Raw genomic sequence first — 25,684 nt, forward strand, 5'->3', positions numbered from 1 at the left:
CACTTGCTCCATGGGCTTCTAGAAATGGATCCATTTATTAAGTCGTAAGTTTTATGTCTCAAACAAAGGTGCCAAAGAAGACTTTATAAAGTTAATGGAGAGCTGGGAACCAGTGGCTCATGCTACTCATCCTAGCTACTCAGAAGGCTGAGAAAACTGGAAGTGGTGTTGGGGCTCAAAATGGAAGAGCACTAGCCTTGAGCTGAAGAGCTCAGGGACAGTGCCCAGGCCCAGTTCAAGCCCCATCACACACACACACACACACACACACACACACACACACACACACACACACACAAGCTAATGAAGATTGTGAAAGCCAAAAGTTCAAAGTGACAGAAGTAGAGAGCTCCATGTGGCTCTAGCCACACCATGGAATGTTGTGCAGGGAGGGGACAGAGTTCTCAGGCTATCCCCAGCAGCCCTCAAGCACTCAGCCTCCCACTGCAGTGCAACACAGCCAAATGAAAAGCAGGAGGGTTTTCAGCACCAAGGACAGCACCCACATGCTTCACTGCCGACATTGGGCAGGGGCATTAGTGTTGGAAACCCCCATCCCTGCCAGAAGGCAAGCACCTACCTCACCAAGGGAAGTCCTCAGTCCTCTCAGCAGGTGCAGTTTACAAAAGAATGCTTAGAAGGTACCCAAGCCAGGCTGCAGTCTGGTCCCTGTCTATCTACAGGAAGGCCTGGTCAATTATCTCAGGGGTCTTAAGATGGGTGTTAAGTGATACAGAGTTGTGGGACACACATGCAAACGTGTGTGCTCTTCCAGGGCAGCTTTGCCTACAAACATACATGTCCCTGGCTTTCCTTCTTCCCCACAGGACAGGCTTTCAAGCTTTCTGTCCTATGCATGTGGCTCCCATCTGTTTCTTCACCAGCACCTGATGTCTTTATGGCAGTACTGGTACCAGGCATTGGGATAAATGGAGAGCAGTACCTCTAGGGGGAACAACCAGAAGTCCTGCCTCCCTCTGCTTCACCTGCACACGACCAGCCTCAGCAAAATGCATTCTAGCTCTTCTTCCCAAAGGCATCCAAGCACCTGCTGCTGTGGCACAGAGTGGGCCTTGCAAGATCAAGCTAGGAAGAAGCTCAAGGGTCTACCTTCTCTTTAATGGACACACACACACACACACATACACACACACATACACACACACACGCATACACACACGCATACACACACAACCTGCTTCCTGAGGTTGACCTAGAGAAACTCCAGCAAAAGATGCACTATTTATTACTCCTACCAGAGAAACACCCCACAGATATAATACAGCATTCATTTATATCCCTATAAAAGCACAGATTTAAAAAAAACAAAAATACCAAAAAAAGCCCCACAATTTTACTCAAAGATCAAACTAAACCGGAGCCTGCAATTATCCACCCGCCTGCTTGAATTCTAATGAAAAGCACTCCATCCTGAGATCCACCCTCGGGAATGCCAAGGCCCAGGAGCTTTTCTAGGTGACTCTGCCCCCACCCCATCTCTGTGTGGAGGCCCAGCCTGCTCAGTTGTGTTCTGCCAGGTGCTCCAAGGTCAGCAGAATGTGTGGGACCTGAAAGCCTGGGGGCCACTGCGGGATGGGGAAGGGAAGTAGCCCCAGCCTAGCCCTGCACACCCACGCAGTGACGCATGGCGGGGTGTCACTAGCTCCCACAGAAGGTGCTCCCACGCACCAGGCAGCTGGGCCTCAAAGCCCAGGCCTTTCCTCCAGGCTCTGTGAGAGGTCCTTGGTCTGTGTCCTCTGCTCCTCTGGAGGGCAGACAACAGTGATTGCGGGAGCCTGCAGCCCCCCACCCCCATCCTGCTCAGTAACCTTACAGATGCCACCCTGGGGATAGCAAAGCCAACACTACAAAGGAAGGGGAGATACCCCAATGCTGACATGAGAGGAGCAATCAAGGGCCCAGTGATGAAGTTCCTCATTTCCCTCTCCCCACAGAAAAACAGAGCCCAAAGGCTGGGTCATACACTTGCTGAGGCTGGAGCAAAAAACACTCCCGGTGTTATGGGCAGGGAAGTGCTCTGGGTTGCATCCATCATACGAACTAAGTAAGACTCAAGATACTATCAAGGTGCAGAATCACAGGTCCCAGGGGATGACCACTGTGGAACCACAGGCGTGGGAAGCCTTGGCATGGCGCTCGAGGGGCTCAGGAAGGGCAGTGGGCCTCTCCTATCTGCCACTTTAAAGGCAACCAGTTGCCACGATCTTAAAGATGACAGGCCCAAGCAGAAGCTGTCCCCAGGTACCACACAGCATGTGACCTGTCCTTCTGGGGCACCACCATGCGACAGGCACCATCTGTTCTATGCACAATTCAGGTGATAATCTTTTTAGTTCTGCGAATGTCTTGAGAGGCCAGGAGTAGGGGTTGGGGGGGAGGCAAGAGTGGCAGCCACCTTGCAATACCCCACAGTGAGTGTCCCTGGGCCTCCCGTGTCCGGTGGGGATGGTACCTGGTGGCCATGGCAGCAGGCTCCAAAGGACAAGCTGAGGTGACATTTTGAGTACCTCTCTGCTACTCACTCCATCATTTCCTCTTTCTTTCTCTTCAGCCACGAGGGCCTTGAGGGGGGGAGTGATGATGCTGGAGGTGTTTATGCCCACTCCAGACCGCGGGCAGCACCCTTCATCCTCATGCCACCCTCTTGCTCCCTGGCAGGGTTGACTCAAAGCAGGGAGGGATGGGGGTGGCGAGTGAGAGGAGCCAGTGAGCAGGGGACAGGAGGAGTGTGGGTGGCACCCAGCCCTGCCAGCTGCAGGCTGTCAAGGGAGGACTCTGGGTGGGGCGGAGGAGGGGCAGGAAGGAGGAGACCTGCAGCCCACTCACAAGGAGGGGCTGCCTGCTGCTTGCCCCCATGCAGGTTTCTGGGCCTCTGGAACTATGGGAACTGGAGGAGACTTTGAAGAACTAGGAGGAAGCTGAGGGAAAACAACCTCAAATATGGTCACTTAAGACCAGAGCCCACCTGGAGTTGCATCTGTACTCTGAATCTCACCTGCCCTGTGCCCCATAACAGGTGGCCATCCCTCTTACCCCCAGCCTCATCTGGATGACAGGAACAATGGCAGTTCTGAGTCCCAAAGGAATGTGCTAGACTGCTCACAAAATCATATGTTGAGGGTACAGGTGTCTAGCACATAAGGGAGTTCAAGGATGTTCCTATTCCTCCTCTAGAAGCCCTGGGGCCCACTGGTGATCCCCACAGACCTCGTCCCTGGAGGCCCCCTTGCCAGCAGCAGGGACAGGTTCAGGCCCTGAGGGTGACTGGGGAGAGCCTGAGAACAAGGACCCTGTCCCTGCTGCCCTGACCTAGGCACAGGAGGCTGGGGAGAGACTGGCTTCAGCTTCCAGGGCACCAATCACCCAGGACAAACCAGTCACCACAAGTTTGAGACCAAAGCCAACATCATTAAGGCTTAGAGATGGCCCACCTGCATGCCGGCTTGGGGTAGTCATGGGAACACTGGATGAGGTGTGGCTGGAGGTGCCCCAATGGTCAGAGCCTTGTTCCAGCTCTCAGCCCCCGTCCACTGAGTGGCAGCGGGACTGAGATCACTACTGAGACTGGGCTTGTCAAGCAGGAAATTACAGGTGCAGCTAGCCCCACCCTATCCAGAGGAGGAGGAGGACAGTAGCTGGGGGGGGGCTCTCCCCCAGGCCTGGCTCTCCTCCCTTTGTCCTTCAAGAAGCCTGTCCCTGTCCAATACTCCAGGACAGAGTGCAGTCAGGGCCCTACTCCGTGTCCCTTCAGCACATGGCAAGACTACTGTCCGCCTGCAGCCAGCATTTTCTGTCTTAGCTCCTGCATCACACAGCCCCAGAGCTCCCAAGACCTTTAGAAACACCAGGATGTTCATATCACACAACCTCAAGGTATATCCTGAGCACTACTGGGCACCAACAAACTCACACACATGCTTGTATCACATGTCCTGACCCACCACCAAGCTTAATACCATGTTCACATGCAAGTGAGTGGGCTCAGGAACCCTGTGGCCCACTTTCTGTGATAGAAAGCTACCAGGTTGGACTAAAAGAACATCTTGGGCCTGGCACTGGTAGCTCACACCTATAATCCTAATTATTCAGGAGGCTGAGATCTGAGGATCATGGTTCAAAGCCAGCCCAGGCAGGAAAATCTGTGAGACTCATATCTCCAATTAACCTCCAAAAAGCCACAAGTGGAGCAATGGCTCAAATAGTAGAGTGCTACTCTTGTGTGAAAAGGGTAATAGACAGCACCCAGGCTCTGAGTTCAAGCCCCAGGACTGGCATGCACACACACACACACAGCCACTCCCACAGACATATCTTGGAACTTTACACCAGGCCAGGCCCCCAGGCTGTGCTATCTAGCCCCTCACAGACCTGGTCCATGGGCCACTCTGGCCAGTCAGAGACCACTAGAAAGGCCTCTGAATTTCTGACTTTGGGTGTGGTTAAGGACAGAATGGGTGACTGGGTAAGGGACTGACATCCTTCCTCAGGAAGAACATCAGCTACACAGAGCATGGTGGCCATGCCTGAAATCTCAGCTGCCCAAGAGGTAGATCAGTAGGCACACAGTTCAAAGCCATCGCAGGCCAAAGCTACCAAGACTCCCATCTCAAAAACTAAGCAATGCATTGTAGCTCACACCTCTAATCCCAGCTACTGTGATGTATAGGCAGAGGGTCATGTTACAACCTTGGCCCTAGATGAAAAATGTAAGGTCCTACCTTAAAAGTAAAGCAAGGAAATGGCTGTGAGTGTGATTCAAGGGTAGAACGTTTGCCTAAAAATCTCAAGGTCTTGAGTTCAAACCCCACAAAAAAGAAAAAAAAAAGGAAATGAATATCAACCAGGTAAGGGCTTGTGGCAGCCCCAATTCCCTTGGCTGGTTCACATGGAGCTAACTCAGCCTGCACACTGGTCATCTGGGGCCAAGTGGCAGGGCTGCGTGTTCAGTCTTGGGTACAGCTGGTGTAGGAGCTGAATGAAGGTTGTGGGCAGATCCTGGCTACTCCTTCTAACAGAAAAATGACTCCCAATTCTGCCAGGCTTGCTTACTGAGTGGCTAGCTCTTATCTGCCTTTAGGGCCGGCCCATGAGAGACTCTACCAGACAAGGTTGTTATCTTGTCATTCCAATTTTCCATGAGTGTGCAAATTCAGGGAGGTCAGGTAGAGGCAGAGGTAGATGCTAGAAGCAGTGGAGGCAGGCACCCCCTCCTGTCTGGCCACTAGCAATGGGGTCTCAGAGAACACCCCACCAGACTTCACAGCCACATGAGGCTGGAGGATGCAGGCCCAAGAGGTAGAAAAAGGCAGCTCTGGCGGTGGTTTTTGTGCATGATTTAAAAAAGCAATGAGGCAACTAGCGATTACCATACAGCATCAGCCAGCAACCACCATGAGGCAGGGGTGCCTGTGTGCCTGTCCTGACACCCCACTTGAACAAAGAAAGGGAGAAAGACCCTAGAGGGACTCTGGAAACGAATGTGGTTGCACCATGCTCTCTGTACTGGAAGTCTGCCATGATGAAGCTGTGGGCCTCTGAATGACTTGTCAATCACATGGCAATGAGCCAGCCTTTTGGGGTCTGAGCACGTGGGCTGCCACGTGGCCTGTTTAGGGCTACATAGAAGAGGCCCCTACTGCATTCCCTCCATGTCCCTGCAGCCACTTCCAGTGCCCTAAATGAGAATGAGAACTATCTCTAGCACATGAGTGCAGCTTTGTGAATTCCTGCTTGTTCACTGCCAAGCTGTGGCATCTGGTGTGAGGCTGTGGTGTAAAGCCTAAAATTTAGGCCAGGATTAGGTGCTGCCTTGACATCCAGGGAAACCAGAAGGCCTCAGTCTAACCACAGGTCCCCTCCTCACTTAGCCACTGGGGATTTGGTCCAGGCACAGTTCTTGCTCATTCCCTACAGCTCATGAAATTATTGGAATGGGCCAAGCACATCCTACTGTGGATGTTCGGACCACCTTTCCTCCCCATCACCAAAGCCTGCCTCCTCCAGCCCTGCTGCTTCACTTTTGCTCCAGATCAGCCTGAGGGGCCCCAGGTGTGTACATCCTCTTCCCTAGTCTCTGCACTCCCTCTCATCTGTCCAGTGTCAGCACCTGTACTGGACATCCTGTAGACAGGACACCTTCTTCACCAACTAGGGAACAGGAAAAGTGCCTGCACTCTGAGGTCTAGTTGTGTCCACTGTGAAGTTGAAACAATCACCTTCTGTGGGGTGAGGTGTGGAGGTGGGAGGGGCCCTCAGGCTGTAAGTCTACCTATTGGTGGAGTCTCCCAGCCTAGCCCACCTCTTCACAGAAATCATCTCAGCCTCCTCCTGGGGCATTGTGGGTGTGGCCTCATGCTGTGCACTCAATTCCATGGTCCCAGGTTTGTTCATGGGCTGCAGAACAAGGAGTCTCTTGGTTCAAGACTTCCCTGGCCACAATTCTGCTCTCAAAGTCAGGCCCACACAGGGGCTCCCTCTAGGCTAATGCTCCTGCCCAGAGCTCCTGGCCACAGTGACATTGTGCCTGACCTCTACCCCTGCCTTCCACCCAGTCCATATCCCTCTTGTCTTTTCTGGAGACTGGGTCTGCAGTCTAGATGTCCCCATGCAACTCAGTCAGGATGCCTGGGGCCCAGTCCACCTCAATCATGCTGAAAGTATGATGCTTAAGGACCTACTATGTTCAAAGTGGAAGTCTTGGGTAGCTCTGCCCCACTTGAGAGGGCCAGAAGTCCAATAGGAGAGGTGAGCTGACACCACACTGCAGAATGAGGCCCAGACACAGCCTCACAGCAGAGCCTCTCTACTCTTTGGACACTGCTTATCTAAGTGGGTGGGGATGGCAGTCAGGATCTCTCCAGATTGGTAAGATGTCAGCTCTAGGCAGCATTAGGGCCACATCTCTCCCATTTTACAGAAGGGGAGACTGAGGCAGAGGGCCTGGAAGAGCCCTAGTACTTTACTCTTACTCCCCACCCCCACTGCCTTCAGGGCCTTTTGTCATGCCAACCAGCTAACACCACTCAATACCCAACTCCAACCTCCATATGGGACTCAGGAACAGCAGACAAAAGGTCCTAGACTGGCCCTGGAGTTCCTTGGTGATACCTAGTGCCAGGGAAGTCCTTCCTTTCCTCTGCCCTCTCTGGTTCAGGATGAACCCTCCAACCCTCCACATTCCAGCAGGCAGGGCCTGGGACATTTGGCCCTCAAGGGCCAAGGAGCTCTGAAACTTGAGCTTGGACCCAGCTCAGCCACCTCTGGGACTCTGGGGACTTTCTGTTTATACAATAAGATACATCCTGGCACCAGTGAGCAGGAGGCTCAGGCCCCCCCCCTCCCTTTCCACTTTGCAGGACTCCTATGGTCTCTCACTGTCTCTTCCCTCTGGGTCTAATTTTTAAGAACCTTCCTTGGTAGCTGCTGAATTAATAAGCTGATCACCCAAAACTTGTTTCTCCATAGTCTTGTTTAGTGTTGTTAAAGAAACAAGGTGGCTGGGTAAATTTAAATTCCAGACAGAAATGTTACATAAATTTTCAATGTTAATATGCTTATACTTATGACTTTTTTTCTTTGAGATTCAAATTTAACTGCTAAGTCTTAGCAGGTCAGCCAGGCTCCCTTATTGTCCTAGGGAGCTGGCCCTGGGGTGTTAATGGGGACCCCTCCCGCCCCGTCAGGCCTTCATCCACCCCACCTCCAGACACTCCCAGGCTCCCACACGCCATAAACTGGAGCCCTGGCAAGCTCCCCTCCGTTCCTCGGGCTGGCAGCCATGGAGAGCTGGGAGGAGGGGGTGAGCGGGGAAGGAGGGGAGGGCAGGAGGGGAGGGCAGGAGGGGAGGGCAGGAGGGGCCGAGGGTCCCCGGGAGAGGCGGGCACAGCCTCCGCGCATGCGCGCATGCTCCGCTGGCCTGCATTGCGGCGGTGCTGCGTCTCCATTAACCCAGATCGGACTCGGAGACCGGACTGAGTCTATCCCCTCGGGTAGGGGGGTAGGGGCTGTTTGGGGCTGCGGGTCGTGAGGCCAGGGGAAGGCGCCCTGCAGTGCGGCGAGCTGGGTGCTGGCGGTGGTGGCACTGACGGGTCTGGGCAGGGGTGCAGAACCGCCCCCCCCCGCCGGCCTGTCCCCTCCCGACTCGAGACGGGCAGGCCCCGTCCCCCAGCGCAGGAGGTCATCGACGATTCGGGGAGGCCAGGTGCCCAAAAGGGCCAATGGCTGTGGGCCCTGGGTGTGGAGGGGGACTGCAGTCCTTCTCACCTGTTGTTAGATGTGGGGGGGGGGGAGGTGATGTGCACCCCATTCCCGGATGTCTGCCTCACCTGCTACCCCCATCTATGAGTTGTTCACAGGATCAAACTGCAGTCAGCCCCAATCGGATGAACCCCGGAGACCACCCTCACACCCGGCCTCTGCCACTGCCTGTGGGCAGCTGGGTGGCCCTGACAAAGGCACATTCAAGCCCCTGCTTCACAGTGGAGGGAGGGACCAGGGAAGTTCCCCCTACACACACCTTCATCCCTGTGGGCCCTATATGCAGCCCCCAACCTCGGGTCACCTCTGCATTTGCCTCCTAAGCTGCTGCACTAGTCGTGAGCAAGCGCAGCTCACCTCCAGAAAGGGCATCGCAGAGACCCAAGGAGCCACCCAGGAGCAGCTGTGCAGGGCCAGCAAGCGGGGCAGAGCAGGGCCGGGCAATAACAAAAATAATGTTTCTAAGACTCAGGTGCCTAATGATCTCTTTACCCCCAGTCAATTAATGTTCCTCTAACTGCTTTTGTTAACAGTAGTTTAATAATCTCTAATTATTCAGCATATTCACAGACTGAATGTCTCACAATTCTCTATTTAATTAAGTATTAAATTTTAAAAATCCAACTGTTCGAGCTTATGTCATTGTGGGTATGATTCTGAGTACTGTCAGTTTCTGCGTGGCCTTGGCTTTGGGGTGTCCGGCGCCAGTCTCTTCCTGCAGCTGAGTCTAGCATGTTCCTTCTCACCCTGGTTGGAGTGGCTGGAAGACATGGTACCCCCACCACAATCATGGGGGTGACAGAGACCCTGGAAGAAATGAGGTGAGGCCCTCACATTGGTTCTTGTGTAAACATGAGGTGCGAGGGCAGTGGGGGGGGGAGGCTTCTAGAACTTCCTCTCCAGTTATTTTCCAAGGACCCTATGCCCGCATTGTCTCTTTGTGGGCATTACAGGAGAGGGGGGACATGGAACTGGCCAGGCAGAGAGTTTGGGGCCAGCCAGAGAGTGGAGTTCCTAGGCTCTGGGATAGGAGCAGGAGAGGCTCCAGGTGAACCAGCTGTGTTTGCAGCTGGTCAGTGAAGACATGTCCCAAGCTCTAGGGAGCTGTATGAAGGACCTTGAGTCTGTGGGCACCACCAGAATGCTACAGAGTTGTCAGTAGAGTGTCATCACTGTCAAGAAGGGGACAGCAAGGTGGAGAAGGGGGCCACTCAAGCCACAGCACATACCTTTGTGTAGTTTCAGTCCCATTTTAGGACTGGGGAAACTGAGGTATACATCATAATATAATGACCAAAGCTAGTGCCAGGCATCCACCAAGGGCACCCCTCCATGAAGCTCTGAGATGCATGCAGCTCACTGCTCCCTCAAGGAAGCCCAAAGGGTCTGGTCAGTTAAAGAGCCTTAGGTCCCTCCAGCAGGGCAATTGAGGGCACAGGACAGAGTACCCCAAAGCACAGAGGACAGGGACTCCCTGAAAGAGTGGGTCAGGAAGGAAACTCCCAATGCCCTCCACTTGGGTATCACTGTAGCCCCTCCCCCACTGGCCCCAAGCTGGGGCACAAAAGAGGAAAACAAAGTAAAGCTCACTGCAGTCAAGGCAAGACTAGCTCTGGGTGATTTCCTAAAATATCAGGGTTTGATCACAAGGGGCTGGGCTGCCCTTGGAGCTGGGATCAGTGGGGTCAGCTCTCTGGTAGACAAGTTTCTAGACTGTGCCACAGTTCACATCGCAGCCACCAACTGTGTATGACAAGGCAGCTGCTCAGTGACATTGCCTGGAACAGGGCTTGAGCACCTAGGACAGATGACCCAGCAGTGAGGTTGCACAGAATTCCACTGAAATCAGAAATGGTGCTGCGTGCTTTACAATATCCAGGAACCACAGGTAGGTTTGGGCGAGACAGTGTAGTGTGACTGTCTGTAGAACTCTGTGGTACTAAAGCACTATGAACTAGATAGAGGATGGGCTGAGGCCTGGGGCACAAGCGACCAGCAGCTGAAAAACAGGCTGAAGTTTATTGTGTCATTTTTCTCTACACTTAAGAAGTTTGCAATTTTCTATAATAAAAAGTAAAACAGGAAAAATAATCCTCAGGAAAATACCATGGCTGGGCATTGCAGTGGGGAGGGGGCACCTAGGGAAGAGACAAAGCATCAAGGGTCAACCAGTCCTCCAGAGAGCAGACACAGTTACGTTTCCTCAGATGGAGCCATCCGACCCAAGCAGAAGGCAGTGGGGAGGACCTCTGCGGCTGTGCAGAATTTCAGCCCAGCCTGGCGGGCTGCCCTCCTCCTACCACCCAGCCAGACCAGCCAGCACCAAGTAGACACTTCATAGAGGCTGAAGGGAGCAATCTCCAGGGAACAGGGTCTGTAACAAGCTCCCTCATGGCCTGTGTACAGGTGGCTCGGCTCAGTTCCACTCAGCAGTCTATGCAGTCACCATTGCTCAGCAAAGAGCACAGGAAAGTCAGCTGGCTGCTGGGAGGGTGCAAGAAGAGTAGACTATACCTTAGGATCCAGATTTTCACTCCTTACTTGTGGAATACTTTGAGGCTATCAATGGGGGGGGGGGAGGTGTATAATGTTAACTCAGAGGATCTGCTTAGCTCTGCAGAAAAATACCCAGATGGTTTTCTGTCTGAGCCTAGCAAACCCCTACACATCCTTCAAGACCTATTCAATGCAAATTTCCAGATGTCTCTTCAACCTTCCAGGACCTGAGTGTGTCTGGGTGGCTCTTAAGGCTTTATTTAGTTCTAGGTCAGCTAGAAAGGGGCCTGCCCTGGGGAATGCCAGTCCAGAGTTCATTAAAGCCACTGGAAACAGCGTGGAAACCCACGCTGGATTTGGGGAGCAGATAGAGCATGTGTCCCCTGATGGCAGATAAGAGAGTGAGGAGTGGTGCTGTCCATATAAGCCACAAGACTCAGGGGGGTGAAGGGGACATGAAGGGTCACCCCTCATGGACAAAAGAGGAACAGGGACTCAGCACTTGGGGCTGCCAGCATGTCCAGGCAAGGGGCCTAAGACAGGCCTCCACCAACCCCATACTGCACGCTGTAGCCAGGACCCACTCAGTGAACTTGCAGCTCAGGTCTTCCAGATAGAGGCCTGTAGTGGCCAGCAATAGGTCTATCCTTTCACGATGCTGAAGATGGACAGACCTCATCCTGTCTACCCACCTCAGGCCAGGACATCCCAGCTTTCCACATTCTCCAAGACACAGCAACCATATGATACATGAGCGCTCCCTAGGGCCAGGAGGGCAGCAGGCTGTGCTGTCCATGCCTGTCACTAAGACCTGGAGCTCATGGCCAGCAGCAGCCCCTGGGTAGTGACAGGTCCATCCATACTGGCCCACTTCTCCCAGAGAGAAGGGATCAGTGAAGAGCAGGCAGCTGCTTCCCATGCTGCCTCCTGGGCACAACAGCCCATCCACAGATGGGTACTTGGAGTTCTCTGCTTACAGCCCAGCTGTCATGCTTCCCATTCAGGAGACTGGACTGAGGAAGACCCAGGTATGTCCACATAAACATATGCACACATACCCTGGCCACAGCCCTATACAGGCACACAGGAGCACCTGTGTGCACATGTCCCTCCTCCCCCATCCCTTCTCAGCTCACAGGAAGACACAGCCTAAGGCTGCTTCTCACAGTCCTTCTCCCCAAGTAGAGGTCGGTGAGTGATGAGGAGTATCCAGGCAGGCCTCAGAGATGTCACCTGAATAACATTTGCAGCCTGGGAACTGGCTTTGCACTAGTCATGGACTCATCCCAAGTACACAAGGCTCCAGACCAGGTCACTTTGTCTCAACAAAGAAAAACCAAGCTCAAAGTCCCAGGCACTGGCTCCCACCCTAGCCAGAAAGCCAGGCCTGAGGGAGGCCAGCAGAGCCCACCACAGACTCAGAGCCTACATCTAGCCCATGAAGGGTGTCAGAAGAGGCGACATCCAGGCATCTATCTGCCTCATCTGAAGGCTGGTAAGCTATGATCTGGACTTACCCAGCCCTGTCCAGGCCTCTGCAAAGCATCACCCTCCCTGGTCCTGCTGAGCCAGAACTCAGACTGACCAGCCCTGGAAACCACTCAGCACCAGTGGAGAAGTTGGGACAGGAAGACCCGAGGTTCTAGAGGACCCTCCTCCTGGGTTCAGGGAATGTTCCCAAGGGGAAGAAACACTTGATGGAGGCTTGCTGGTCTGGTACACAGCAGGCGTTCAAATACACCCTACACCTAGCAGGTCCTGTTGCGTGCGCCTTACTGGATTGGTCACGGGGCTGTGAACCGAAGCCTTGCAGATCTCACCCCTCTCCCCCACTTGCCAATTGGAGAAGGCTCCAGTCCCACTCAGACTCAACATCTGGTCTTGTCAGGAAGGATCAAATCCTTGGCTCTCAGCTAGCCCGGATTTGTGTAGGGGTGCTTATTAGGGCAACTAGGCAGGTCCCTGGAAGGGCAGGAGGAGGGGGGATGTGGGAGGAGAGAAGTGAGGTGGCAATGGCATCTTGAGGCACCCACTCCCTACCTTCACAGCCTTGCCAGGGCCCCCAATCTCAGTTCCCTTGGGGACTCTTTCCAGAGCCCTACCTCGATCCCACACCCAGCCCACTCAGACCTGTGTCTCATCACCATGGAATTCACAGCAGACTGACTTTGGTTTCTGTACAGTCAGTCAGGCTGACAGGATGCACCCTGCTCCCAGAAGGGTGGATCTGTCTGCCCAGCCCCAAAGGGATCAGGAGACCTGCAGGCCAGCACCACATCAACAGGCCCTGCCACACACACCTGTGAGTCCACAGGGACCTCCTTAGGTCAAGCCCAGGCACCCTCCCACTGCCACAAAGACTCAGAAACTATCCATCACTCCCTCCCCTCCTAGTGCCCAGTGCCAGGACTCTATCAGAGGGAAGACACCAAGAGCAGCCCTGCAAATTACTGAGGCACTTGGCCTTCTTGGGAAGAGAGGCCCCTGTACTTTACCACTACCACCAACTATCCCTCCAGCTCTGGGACAAAGACTTGGGAGAGTTGGGAATGGGAAGTCAAGTGGAGACTCCAAGAATCCTAACCAGACAGTGAAGGTCAGTCTGAGCTTGAAGGTGAGGAATCTCATCCACCCTCAGAGACACTCCCAAGGCCTCAACATCCCTGAACTGCTGAATCTCTACTCTGAATTTGGAAGTCAAGCCAGCCAAACCACAGCCCACCCAGAACGCCATCCACAGGACCATTCTCCCCACCCCTGCCCAGCCCCCACCGTGGCTGTGCTGGACATGCCCCCACCCTACCTCTGGCTGACAGCTTCTTGGTGTTGATGATCTTGGCTGCATACTCATGGCCAGTGCAGAGTTTGACACAGCGTCGAACCACAGAGAAAGCCCCCCTGGGGAGGAAGCAGGGTAAGAGACAGAGACAGGGAGAAAGAGAGAGCCAATTAATCTCCTACAAACACTCAGTATCTAGTCACTGTCCAGGCTTTGGGCTGGGCAGGGAATCCCTTGGCCAGAGATCAAAGACGGCCTCTGCCCCTCCCAGCCCACCCCATTGTGTATCAGCAAGACAAGAGCCAGCTCCTGGGACAGATTCTGGAATGGAGGCCCTCATCGAAACCTCTGAACATCCCTGTGAATCAGCTAGGATGAGGCTCCATCCCTACAGCCTTCCAGAATGCGCCCTCCTGTGCTCCATACCAGGTCCATGATACCTTAGGAAGGCCAGGTCAGCAGCTCCAGAGGGCAGCTGTAAACTGCAAGACTAGAAGAGAGGGTCTCCTGAGATCCTCCATTGTCCCTATGTTATAGCATTGGTATGGAGTCCTGGGGAGGGGGTGACAGTCACAGACCAACAGCACTACAGATATCAACAAAATGTATCACAGCTTGGGGGTGTGGGGTAGAAACAGTAGTCAGCAAAGGAGGCCCTGATCATAGCCCACAGAGGAAGTTCTCTGCCTTGACTCTGGAGCCCAGGAGAGAGAAAGCCAAGCCCTGGTATACCAGTGACTGCTCAAGTGCCTGCCCCCCCAACACCCACTCAGAGCACCGCCCCTGATGCCCTTGTGGCAGGGATGGCCTGAGGGACTCATCCTGCAAGGGCCCTTGAAGGATGCAGTGGCTGACAATAAACACCAGTTTTTGTTTTTTTTGGTCCACCAAGGCAAATCTTTGTAAAACTGTACTACTTGTTTTCTTGGGAAAGATAAATCATCACACTACCTCTAATTCAATATCTCCCAACTGACTCAGATTGTCATTATAGTGATAGCACTTGAGCAGCCACTGGGCCACAGTTTTGTTTTGCTTTGTTTTGAGACAATGTCTCCCTCTGTCATCCACACTGGTCTCAAACTCATGACCCTTCTGTCTCTGCCTCCTAAATGCAAGATTATTTTTTTCCTGGTGTAGCCACCTCACCCCTGCTGTACCTTGCCTTTTAAAGTCAACTCAGGGCCACAAGGGCTTTCAGGAGGGGAGGGTACAGTAGGGAGTCACACTTCTTTATTCTGAAGTCTTTGTTCCATTTGATATTTTTCACTTATATGTGTCAGTTACATTCTCAAAATGTTCCTGTTGAAGAAAAAATGTAAAGAGAGGATTGTTTTTGTTTGCACAGGTTTTGTTCCTGGGAGACAGCATGGGGAAGAGAACGGCCTGGGCTTTCTGCCTGCTCTGATTTAATCATCTGTCCTTCACTTCCGCAACTCTCCGCACACACATCTCAGGCCCCCATCTGTACCTTGGAGCAGAAGGGCCTCCTGGCACTGGGGAGTGGCTGGCCCCAGTAACCTTGCCCACTGCTCACCCTTGGACTCTGCAGAGCAGAGAGCTTCCGCTCGGGCCCGGAGTGGCCATCTGTGCTGCCAGCCCAGAGGGCACAATGCCTGCAGCCTGGCTGGCAGCATCCCTGGCCAGGTCCTGGAGGGAGCCAGGAGCATGGGCTTTCCTATAGAGGGGCTGGACGGACCTTACTGGAAGGCTGAGCCTCAGTGATTCATACAGCAGGATCATAGGCTCTGATGACCTGGGATGTCAGGCACTGTGTCCAGGCAGAGCCCACACATCCACTCCCCCTTCCCCTTGACACAGCAGGTTCTCGGCTGCTGTCCACACCCCAGTGAGGACACAAGTAAACAGCTGTGTCACACCCTTTCTCCCCCCACCCCTGCACAAGGGGCATAAAGATGGAGGCCTATAACAGGTAGTTGGGTCAGGGGCTGCTCAGGTCAAACACCCTCCCTTACATCTACAGGTGGCTCTGGAGCTGTCTACATTAGCATCAAGGAGGTGAGCAGGGGTCAGCAAAGCTGCCCAGCAGGGAAGGAGGCAGGCATGGGTCCTGAAGGAGGAGGAGATCCAGGAGCCCTGTAAGTGGGGCACTGGGCTACCCACTATGTGCCAGGGAAGGTGGCACCCACAGCGTGGGGCAGCCTGCTTTAGAGGTAGAGCCCAGGGGTGAAGAAGGCCTCACTCTTGGTCACAGGCCAGGGCAGTGAGGTGGCTTTCCTGAGGAAGAGAGGACAGGGTCCCCATTCCAGTGACCTAGATACCCCAAGAGGAGAAGGTAGCTGCCAGGTGCTGAGGTAGGAAGGTCCTGCCACTGTCCTTTACATCCAGCCCCTCAGTCCTACCTCTTCTGCCCTTCTGAAGCCACGTATAAACAGCCCCTCTCTAAAAAGGGTCCCCTGCAGCCCACAGCTGCTCATCTGTCCCCAGAGGCACTTCTACTTGCTAGATGCTAGCACAGGACAACTCTGGGAGGGGCCACGATTGCATTTGGCATATGCCCTGCAGGCCACAGCTAAGTCCCTGACATCTCCAAAGACAAAGAGGCCAGTGACATCACCATCTTCCTGGGACTCGGAGCACTTCGCCCTCTAGAATCCAGAATCAAGGAGACAACACAAAGGTCCTTGGTGCACAACCTAAGTCTGTGCCTGCTGCCACAGGCCAACTCCAGTACATGCTTCAAAGCCCACAGCAAGAGTCAGCCTCCTCTAGTATTTCCCCACAGGGGCTGCATGTAAGTTTCTGTCGGTTAGAATAACTTATCTACACGTTTCTGCCCCTCCCACATGGCTTTCCATAGGCAGGGCCCAGGCCTTCTCCACCCTTGGATCTTGTTGCCAGGAAGCATGGAGTCTGTGATACGGGAATCAGAAATGATCAAAAAGTGGCACAGGTTGGCTGTGGACAGTGGAATTGGTTGGCCCTTGGGTCCTTGAGCAGCCTAGTAGTGTCTCTCCAGTGAGAGGAGAGACTGGGCTAGTCTTTGGAGAGAGGGCCAGCAAAAGGGGAGCCCCCTATAGCTCCCCTGAAGGAGTGGGCCCCTAGGCCATTCAGCAAGGAGTGGAACCCACTGGAGGCCCAGCAAGAGAAGCAACTTGACAAGGCTTCTCCCGGATGAAAGCTACACCCCTCTGGCAGGACCAGAGGAAACTGAAGGAAGAGCCCAGAGAGGGGTGAAGTCCGCTCTGCTCCTCCAGGAGCATAGGTGGGCAGGATGGTGGCAGTGGCACCGGGCAGGGAGAGGGCCCTGGGCATCCTGAGCCAACTGTCTGCTGGAGACGACCATGAACCTTATCTGAACAGCAAGGTCACCTGCAGGCTGCCTGGCGCGGGATGGCTTCCTTGGAACGACTTAGTAGAAAGTGATCTGAGGAACTTGTTCAGATCCGGACGTCCCCAGGCACCAAGCATGTTATAGGGCTTTTAAAATCAAATAAAGCTAATTAAAACAAGAAAATACTCTTTGAGTCCTTGCCTTGCGGAAGGCTCAAGAACACTGTTTCATTTATAGCGGGCTCAACAGTACCGAGGAAATGGCTCCTGAGAGAGAAGAGGAAGAATTAGATCTGTGTAGGAGCAGTCCTGGAACCAGGCGGCCTGTTTCCATGAGCTGCCAGGGGGGCTGCGGGGTACAGTCACCTGTCCCAAGAACGGGAAATGCCCTGGGGAGGAGAGGAACCCCATCTCTACAGACCACCACCCCAAGCTAATGACAAGGAAGGGATCAAAGGATGGACGCAGCTGCAGGAACCCCATTTGAACCTAATTTCTCCCCAAGTCCCCTCCGTTCCTCCGCCCTATGACCCACGGCTCCTCCCAGCCAGGAACCTACCTTCCATCGCTGACTATCCAGACTGGCCCTACGGGCCCCTTCCACGTGGCCCTATCTGTGCTTCGTCAGGCCTTGCCTCACACACCCCGGCCCTCTCTGCTGTCCGGCCTATCCCCACTGCCTTGTCACACCCACAGGGTTTTAGGGTGGAGTGAGCAAGCTGGTGCCCTCAGTAGGACCGTAGCCCAGCTTGTCCCTCATGTCCATAGCAGACCCTCCTCAGGTCAGACACTCTTCCCAGCTACACGGAGGATGGGGGATGTCCACCAGGGAAGGGGCCGACTATCCTGGTCCCCTCTCAAGTTTGAGTAAAATAAAGCAAGCATGTAGATACCACAGAGTGGGATCTGGCACCCAGAAAGCCCTGGCAATGCAATTCTGACTCCTGGGTGCTATGAATGGAAAACCAGGCTCTCCACAGCAGGCTACAGAGCACCCCCCCACCCCCAGCAGCAGCAGCTCCCCCTCAAGGCTTGGATTCTACATCCTTGGTGATGCAGCAGCTTCTCTCCTCTGCTCTTCCCTCTGCCTCCCTGCCTCCCCCATAATCTGTGCCCATGACATCCTGCCTCCTCCTTGCCATTTCACTCCTCTCTTTCTCCACCTTAGGTCTCACCAGCTTGTCCAGGGCCCAGCTTCTTACTAGGCCAGCTGTTTGCCTAACAAAACCTGCCAACCGGACTTTGGCCCTCTCCTGCAAGCACCTGCAGTTGCTTGACAACGTAGTGTTTCCTATTCTTCTGAAGGCCCATCACTGCAACCTCTCAGAGACACGCCAGGTGCTCTGTCCATCACAGAAAGGCCACTGGTGAGTCCAGAGGTTTTTCCTCCGGGGAGCTGAAAGATGCTCAGGAGGCTTTGAGCAAAAGCAAAGATCCAGCCTTGTTGACTTGTTAATAAATGGACATTTCCACTCAAGGAAAGACCTTCCACTCAAGGAGAACCTGTGGGGAGGGGCATAAGTGTCCCCTAGGGACAAAAATGATCCTCTCTCCAGCAGACCTTTTAGAATAAGCTGAGCAGGTGACATCTTTATTTCCTTGTAAACTAATAACTGGCTGGCTGAAACCACCCATAGGCCATCTATGGTCAACTTCCTACTCTGCTCAGTCCCAAACTGGACTCCACAGAGGAATGCTGGGACCAAGGTCAACACAGAAGGCACACACTCATGACCACACAGGGGGCTTACACTGAAGTGCTTTTTATTTATTTTGAAGCTTAACCAAGTTGCTATTTGTGCACTAGATAAAACACAACAAAACAAAATCTTTCCTACTTTTGATGCCAGGAGGGACTGAACGAGAGTGCGCCTATTTATTGGTTTAATTTATTTGAGATAGGGGTCTCAATGTGTTGCCAGGCTGGGCAGAGCTCCAGGGCTCAATATATCCTCTTGTCTTGGTGGTCTCTGAGTAGCTGGCACTACAGCCACACAGCATTTTCATACTTCAATTTGTATCTAGGCAATGAGGGGGGAGGGGTGTGGGAGAAACAGTTTCCAGGCCAAACAGAATGCTGAGATTACTGAGTTTTCTCTCTCTCTTCCTTCCTTCCCTCCTTCCCTTATGCCCGACCCCCCCCCACCCCCCGCTGGTACTGGGACTTTAAATCTGGTCTCAGATGCTATACCTTACCTTTTTCACTCAAACACACATGAGTACTCTACCACTTGAGCCACACCTCCATTTCTGGGTTTTTAGTGGTTATTTGGGGATAAGAAACTCTCCTGCTTGAACTGGCTGTGAACCATGATCATGAGTAGCTAGAATTACAGGTGTGAGATGGGCATACAGGGGTAACTCTGAAGTGCTTTCCTGCTCTTGGCTCCAGGCTCCAGATCTTTGGTATGTAGATGCATCACTCCAATGCCTTCACCATCCAATGGAATCCTCTGTGCATTTCTCTGTGTCTGACTTCCCCTTTCTATAATGGTACCAATCCTATCTATGTATGACCTCATCCTAACTGGACTAATTGCATCTATCCTGACTCTATTTCCAAATAAGGTACAGCCTGAGGTAATGAGTCTTCAATGAATGAAGTTAGGGGACATTAGTCATAAAAGGGTGGTTGAGAACAAAAAACAAAGGAGTAAGTTGGTAAAACAAGTTTCCTTCCTTTATTTTTTGTCACTACAAGACTTCTCAGGGCCTTTGGCACAACTGTCTGTATCCCCAGGCTCCAAGGAGAAAGTGTGAGGTGACATCTTTCCCTCACTGATTTGACCACAAAAATCTTTGTTCAAATGCTCCTCCTAGGCTCTGGTGGCTCACATCTGTAATCTCACCTACCTGGGGGCTAAGATGGAGAAGCTTGATGTTGATGTGAGACAAAAAAAACTGAGTGTGGTGGTAGATGTCTGGCATTCAGCTATAGAGAGAATAGAAGAATAGGACAGTCACAGTTTAGACACATGCCCAGGAAATGAAACCTCAAAAATAATCAGTGCAAAAAAGGGCCTGGCTCAGCAGTAGAGCTACTAGTGAGAGTAGTAGACTAGTTCAAATCCCAGTGCTGACAACAACAACAACAAATAACTCTGAAGGACTGACACTCATACCTAGGCCTGAACACTCCCATCCCTCTGAAACCCTGTATGACCCACTGATACCAATAACAGACCAGCATGGCTGGTCTATCCTCCTCCAGGACACACCCAAACTCCATGTCCATCCTACCCAGAAGCCAGCTGCTCCCCATCAGCACATCACGACCTGGGAAACCCCAGCAGGGCTGGCTCCCTCTTCTCTCTTCCCACTCATCAGGGCAGAGCTCAGCCTGTGCCTCACCTTGGGCTTCCGTGACCAGGAACCTCCTCCCCAGGACCCCATTTCCTGGCGTGCGAGCCTCCTCCACCCAGTGCCAGAGCCCCTCACCTTAGTGCTGCAAAAGTCAAATTCCCACTCTACATACATCTACTCTGCATACTTGCCTCCTTGGGCCCAGTGGCCAGCCTTCACCTGAGCCAAATGAAAACTGAGTGTGCTCAGGGATGTTTTCTTTACATTTGTGAGGATGTCTGACAAGGACCAAATGTAAATGGATGCCTCCTAATTCCTTTTCCTGGTCACCTAACAAGTAGGAGGAGGGTCCCCAGTGTTACATGGCCATATAGACCCACTGTGGGGTCTCTCCTCATACAGGATATGAGAACTCCACCACAGTGGCTCAAGTACATGGCACTGCACTGGTTTCCACCTCACAAATCCAATCTGCCCAATGTCTAGGCCACCATCCCTCCTGGCCACAGTGAGACTGTCAGCTCGCTTTGTGGGCCTGAGAAAACAAGGCCCATGCATTGAGTCTGTGGGCGGCAGGTGTGCTGGGTTCCCCCAGGACAGCTGCTCCATTTTCACCCTGCCAGCATGTGGCAGCATCTGAGGACCCTTACCCCTGGTTTCTTCTTCTCTTCCTGTGTTTTCTGTACTCCCACCTAAATCCCTAAGGCCAGGGGCCCACACAGATTTTCCCCAGGGCAAGGACAGAGTAGGAAACAAAGACCAAAACACTTATCCTGGGATGAGGCTAATGTAAGGACCAGCTGAGAATACCATGAAGCAAAGGGCTTCAAAACTGACCACCAGGCACTGACTGCTTCTTTCCTGTCCAGGCAACTAGCCTAGGACTAGCTTCAAATGATACCTCCCCCTCCCTTCCTCTTTCCCTCCCTCTTCTTTTTCTCTCTCTCCCTTTCTTCTTCTCTGCCCTCCCTCCCCCCACTCACCCCCCCCTCTCTCTTTCTTTCTTTCTGCAGGTATTGGGTCTTATACTCAAGGCCTTATGCACTCAATTGGCTTTTTCACTCAAGACTGACACTCTACCACTTCAGGCACAGTGCTACTTCCAGTTGTTTTTGGTGGTTAACTGGAGATAAAAGTTTCATGCCCCAGCATGGTGGCTCATACCTGTAATCCTAGCTACTCGGGAAGCTGAGATTTGAAGATCAAGGTTCAAAGCCAGCCCCGGCACAAAGGGACCTGAGACCCTTATCTCCAATTAACCACTAGAAAATGGGAAGTGGGGCTTAGTTCAAGGGTAAAGCAGTAGCCTTGAGCTGAATAGCTCAGGGACAGTGCCCAGGCCAAGTTCAAGCCCCATGACTCACAAAAACAACAACAACAAAAAAATTCTCACATACTTTTCTGCTAAGTCTGGCTTCAAACTTCGATGATCAGATCTCAGCCTCCCGGGTAGCTAGGATGTCCCTACTGCCTGGCCTGGCCAGATATTTTTTAAAAACCTGAATGTGAAAAGCAAAGCTTAAGACTTTCTCTGGCCCAGCATGAGCAGCTTAGATTAGAGGTGTCACTAAGGTCTGCACAGACGAAAAGCTGAGCATACTGAAAATTAACAACTCTTCAGATTCATCAAAAAAATGGGGTCACAGGCAAAGGCAAAATGCTGCTCCCAAATTTGGAGAGAAATGCTAATATCTTACCAAAGCAGAAACCTCCTTGGAAACCAGTGCCAGGTAGGGAATTATAGATGAATTACTGGAAGCTCAGTGTGGACAAGTCTGAAAGTTCAACTGCTAGGGCCCCAGCCTTAGCAGGGCATACTCACTCTCCTGCGGTTTTACCTCCAGGAGACATACAAGGTCCTCACAGTGAGCACAGGGAGGAAGAAAGTAATCATTTGAAATGCACCAGCGTATTCTGTTCTTTGTTTTAACCCCAGTCCTTTGGATAGAACTCAGGGTCTGGCTCTGTCCCTGAGTCTCTCTGTGTTCAAGGCTAGTGCTCTACTACTTAAGCCACAGCACCTCTTCCAGCTTTTACTGTGTATGTGGTACTGAGGAATTGAACCCAGGCCTTTGTGCATGCTAGGCAAGCACTCTACCACTAGGCCAAACTCCTGGCTATTCTGTTCTTCTTAATGAAGGCTTCCTCCAGGAGATGCTAAGTCAGTCCGAGTCAGTCCTACCCTAGAGATGGAAAATGTCCAACACTGGCCCCTGCTAGTTTTTTTTTCCACATAAGAAGTGAAAGGGAGGCCAGGAGTTTAGCCTAGTGATAAAGTGCTATCCTAGCATGCATGAAGACACAGGTTCAATTCCTCAGTACCACATACACAGAAAAAGCCAGAAATGGTACTGTGGCTCAAGTGGAGGCTGAGATCTGAAGATCAAGGATTACAGACAGCCTTGGCAAACAAATTCACAGAACTTTATTTCCAAATAACCAGCAAAAAGCAAGAAGGGGAGGTATGACTCAAGTAGAACACCTACCATGAGTGGAAAAAGCCAAGTGAGAATGTGAGGCCTCAAATCCAAGTCCCAATACCACAAGAAATGGAAAGAAGAGACAAAGAAATACATTTGAAGGTCACAGCCCAAGGAAAAAGGAAGAGGCTCTCTAAAACACTGGTACCTGATCCTATGATTATAGAATGTTTTTTTCTCTTCCACATGCTGCCACCACTTCACTGCAGGCCTATGTACCAATTCCTTTTATCTAGTACTTCATGTCCAGCTTTCAATAACAACAATAAAATCCAGAAGGCAGACAACAAGCACATTCTAAAGATACAGAGCAAGCACCAGAAGCAGACTTAGCTACAGTGGAGAGGCTGACACACTCACATCAGGCATCTGAAAGAGCCAGTAAGTGGGTTAAAGGCTCTAATGACTCAATGGAATGCACACAGGGGCAGATGGGCAATATAAGTACAAGGAATTAAAAGGGGGCGTTGGAAATCAAAAGCACTATTACAAAATGGCAGAATGTCTTTGATGAGCTCATTACAGACTGGACATGGGTGAAGAACAACTGGGCTTGAAGGTAAATCATTAGAAACTTCTAAAACTGAAATGCATAGAGAAAAAAGAAAGGAAAATTACAAAAGTTATCAATATGGGCAATGGGAATACCAGAAGAGGAAGAAAGTATGGGGGGATAACTAAATAACAACAGAACTTTCTAAAATTAATGACAGACAACAAGAATCTCCAGAGATTTATATATAGGCTTCAAAATATACAAGTTAAGATTTTAAACAAAAGAGCTTAAAGTCATATAGGTGTGATGGTTAACACCTATGATCCAAGCATTCAGGAGGCTGAAACAGAAAGATCTTGAGTTCAGGGCCAGCCTGGGCTAGATAGCATGATCCTGTCTCAAATAAATATGTAAATCAAAAATTAAATTTAAACTAGCTTGCTTATGCAAGAACGAAGATAAAAAATAATTGGGCTTTCCTTGAAAACCATGGAAACAAAAGGAGAACAAAAGTAGCATGCGAAGTATTAAAGGAAAAGAAGCATTAGCCTAAAAATTATCTCTCAAAATAAAAGGAGAAATAATGACATTGTTTCAACATTATACACAACAACAACATAAAATTAAAGGCAGTAAACTTGCCTTACAAAAAAATGTTAAATTCTTCCTCTTAACTGAACTGAGGAAAGCCAGTGCAGCACACCTCTGGATATGTCTGTGGAGGAGTTTCCAGAGATGACTGGATCAAGAGGCTCTGATGTGATCAGTGTGATCAATGATTTCATCCACTGATGGATTCAAAATCTGATTGAACTATTGGGAGGTGAGCCTGGTTGGAGGAGCCAGTTGCGTGGGGCATGTCTTTGAAAGGTATGGGTGTGTTTTGCCCTGGTCCCTTCCTGATTCACCATGAAGTGAGCAGCCTCTCCCTCCACCATACTGCAATAGATTAAAAAATATTCCCATCAACATGATATTCTGCTTTCCCATAGGCTCAGAAACATCACAGCCAAAAACTTTGGACTATATTCTCTGGAACTGTGAGCTGGATAAATCTGTGTGTGTGTGCGTGTGTGTGTGTGTGTGTGTGTGTGTGTGTGTGTGTGTGTAGTGTGTGTGTGTGTGTGTGTGTGTGTCTGTGTGTGTCTGTGTGAATACTGGGGCTTGAATTCGGGGCCTGAGTGCTGTTCCTGAGGTTTTGCATGCAAAGATAGTATAGACTCATGCCTATAACCCTAGCTACTCAAGAGGCTGAGATCTGAAAATCAGAATGTGAAGTCAGCCCCGGAAGACAAATCCAAGAGATGTTTATCTCCATTAAACCAGCAAAAAGCTGAAAGTGGAAATGTAGAACAAGTGATAGAGTAACAGCCATGAGTACAAAAGCCAAAGGAAAGCTCAAGGCCTGGTGTTCAAGCTCTAGTACTGGCACATACAAACAAAAAATATACTATACTGTAAGGGGACTTGAACTACTTCAACTCCAGTGGCACAGTATAATATGGAGACTGGCCGGGGATTATTGCAAATGTCTACTGCAAACACTTGGGTAGTCACAAGAAAGAGGAAGAGCAGAAGGATGAATAGGAAGAATCATAACTGATAAGCTAAGAGAAGGAGATGAGAAAATGAAACCACATAAAATTACGCTACAGAGGGGCTGGGAGTTTGGCCTAGTGCTGGAGTGCTTGCCTAGTCTGGGTTCGATTCCTTAGTACCGCATACACTGAAAAAAGCAGGAAGTGGGGCTGTGGCTCAAGAGGTAGAGCTCTGGCCTTGAGGAAAGCCCAAGGACAGTGCTCAGGCCTTGAGTTCAAGCCCCAGGACTGGCAAAAAAAAATTACACTACAGAAAGAAAAAAAAACACACCAATGGAACACAAAGAAAGACAAAAGTAGAGAAATAGAAAGTAGTAACATAGGGTAGCTGTGACTCTAAATACATCAATAATCACTTAAATGTTAATGGGTCTAAATACACCAACTAAAAGACAGAAATGGCAATAGATTAAACAAGACTCAATCTTCTACAAGAAGGCCACTTTAAACATAAAGACATAAATAGATTCAGAGTAGCGACATGGGTATTATTCAAAGCAATCAACCCAGTAATTCAATACCTTCCCTAGCAAGATTCCAACAGCTTTCCTTTGCTCTGAAAATAGTAAAATGCCCATCCCCAAATTCACTGAAATTCCAAGACAAAACAAATAGCCAACAACAATTTCAAAAAAGGAGAAAAAGAAACAAACAAAGGAAAGTGATTTCAGAACTTACTACAAAGCAAAGTGAATCAAAACAGTAGGGTACAGACATAAGAACAAACATAAAGATCAAGAGGATAAAGTTAGAGAGTGCAGGGATGATGGCATAGCTCTGCTACAGAGTGTTTGCTGGTCACATACAGGTCCTGGATTTGATCTCCACCAGCACATAGGACACACGTACCAGAAAGGTAAAACAGAAAGCCAAGAAGTAAACCCTCGCATACTCGGCCCACTGCTTTTCATCAAAGGTAGCAAAACCATTCAAAATAACAGGTTTTTCGAATGATTGTTGT

The 25,684-nt window shown here is 51.2% G+C and overlaps 1 protein-coding gene across 11 annotated transcripts in view; it reads right to left on the minus strand.

Annotated features, from left to right (window-relative positions):
- Camk2b (calcium/calmodulin dependent protein kinase II beta) overlaps nucleotides 1-25,684 on the minus strand; it is an 87,250-nt gene that overhangs the window by 35,390 nt on the left and 26,176 nt on the right. For all 11 annotated transcript variants that reach the window (XM_090332491.1, XM_090332489.1, XM_090332490.1 and 8 more), the window contains exon 2: nucleotides 13,577-13,671. In XM_090332491.1, coding sequence (XP_090188617.1) covers nucleotides 13,577-13,671 — 95 coding nt within the window. The remainder of the gene's footprint in view (nucleotides 1-13,576; nucleotides 13,672-25,684) is intronic.

This window comes from Megascapheus bottae, chromosome 5 (assembly GCF_031878675.1).
Source record: "Megascapheus bottae isolate mThoBot1 chromosome 5, mThoBot2.hap1, whole genome shotgun sequence".
NCBI classification, from domain to species: domain Eukaryota; kingdom Metazoa; phylum Chordata; class Mammalia; order Rodentia; family Geomyidae; genus Megascapheus; species Megascapheus bottae.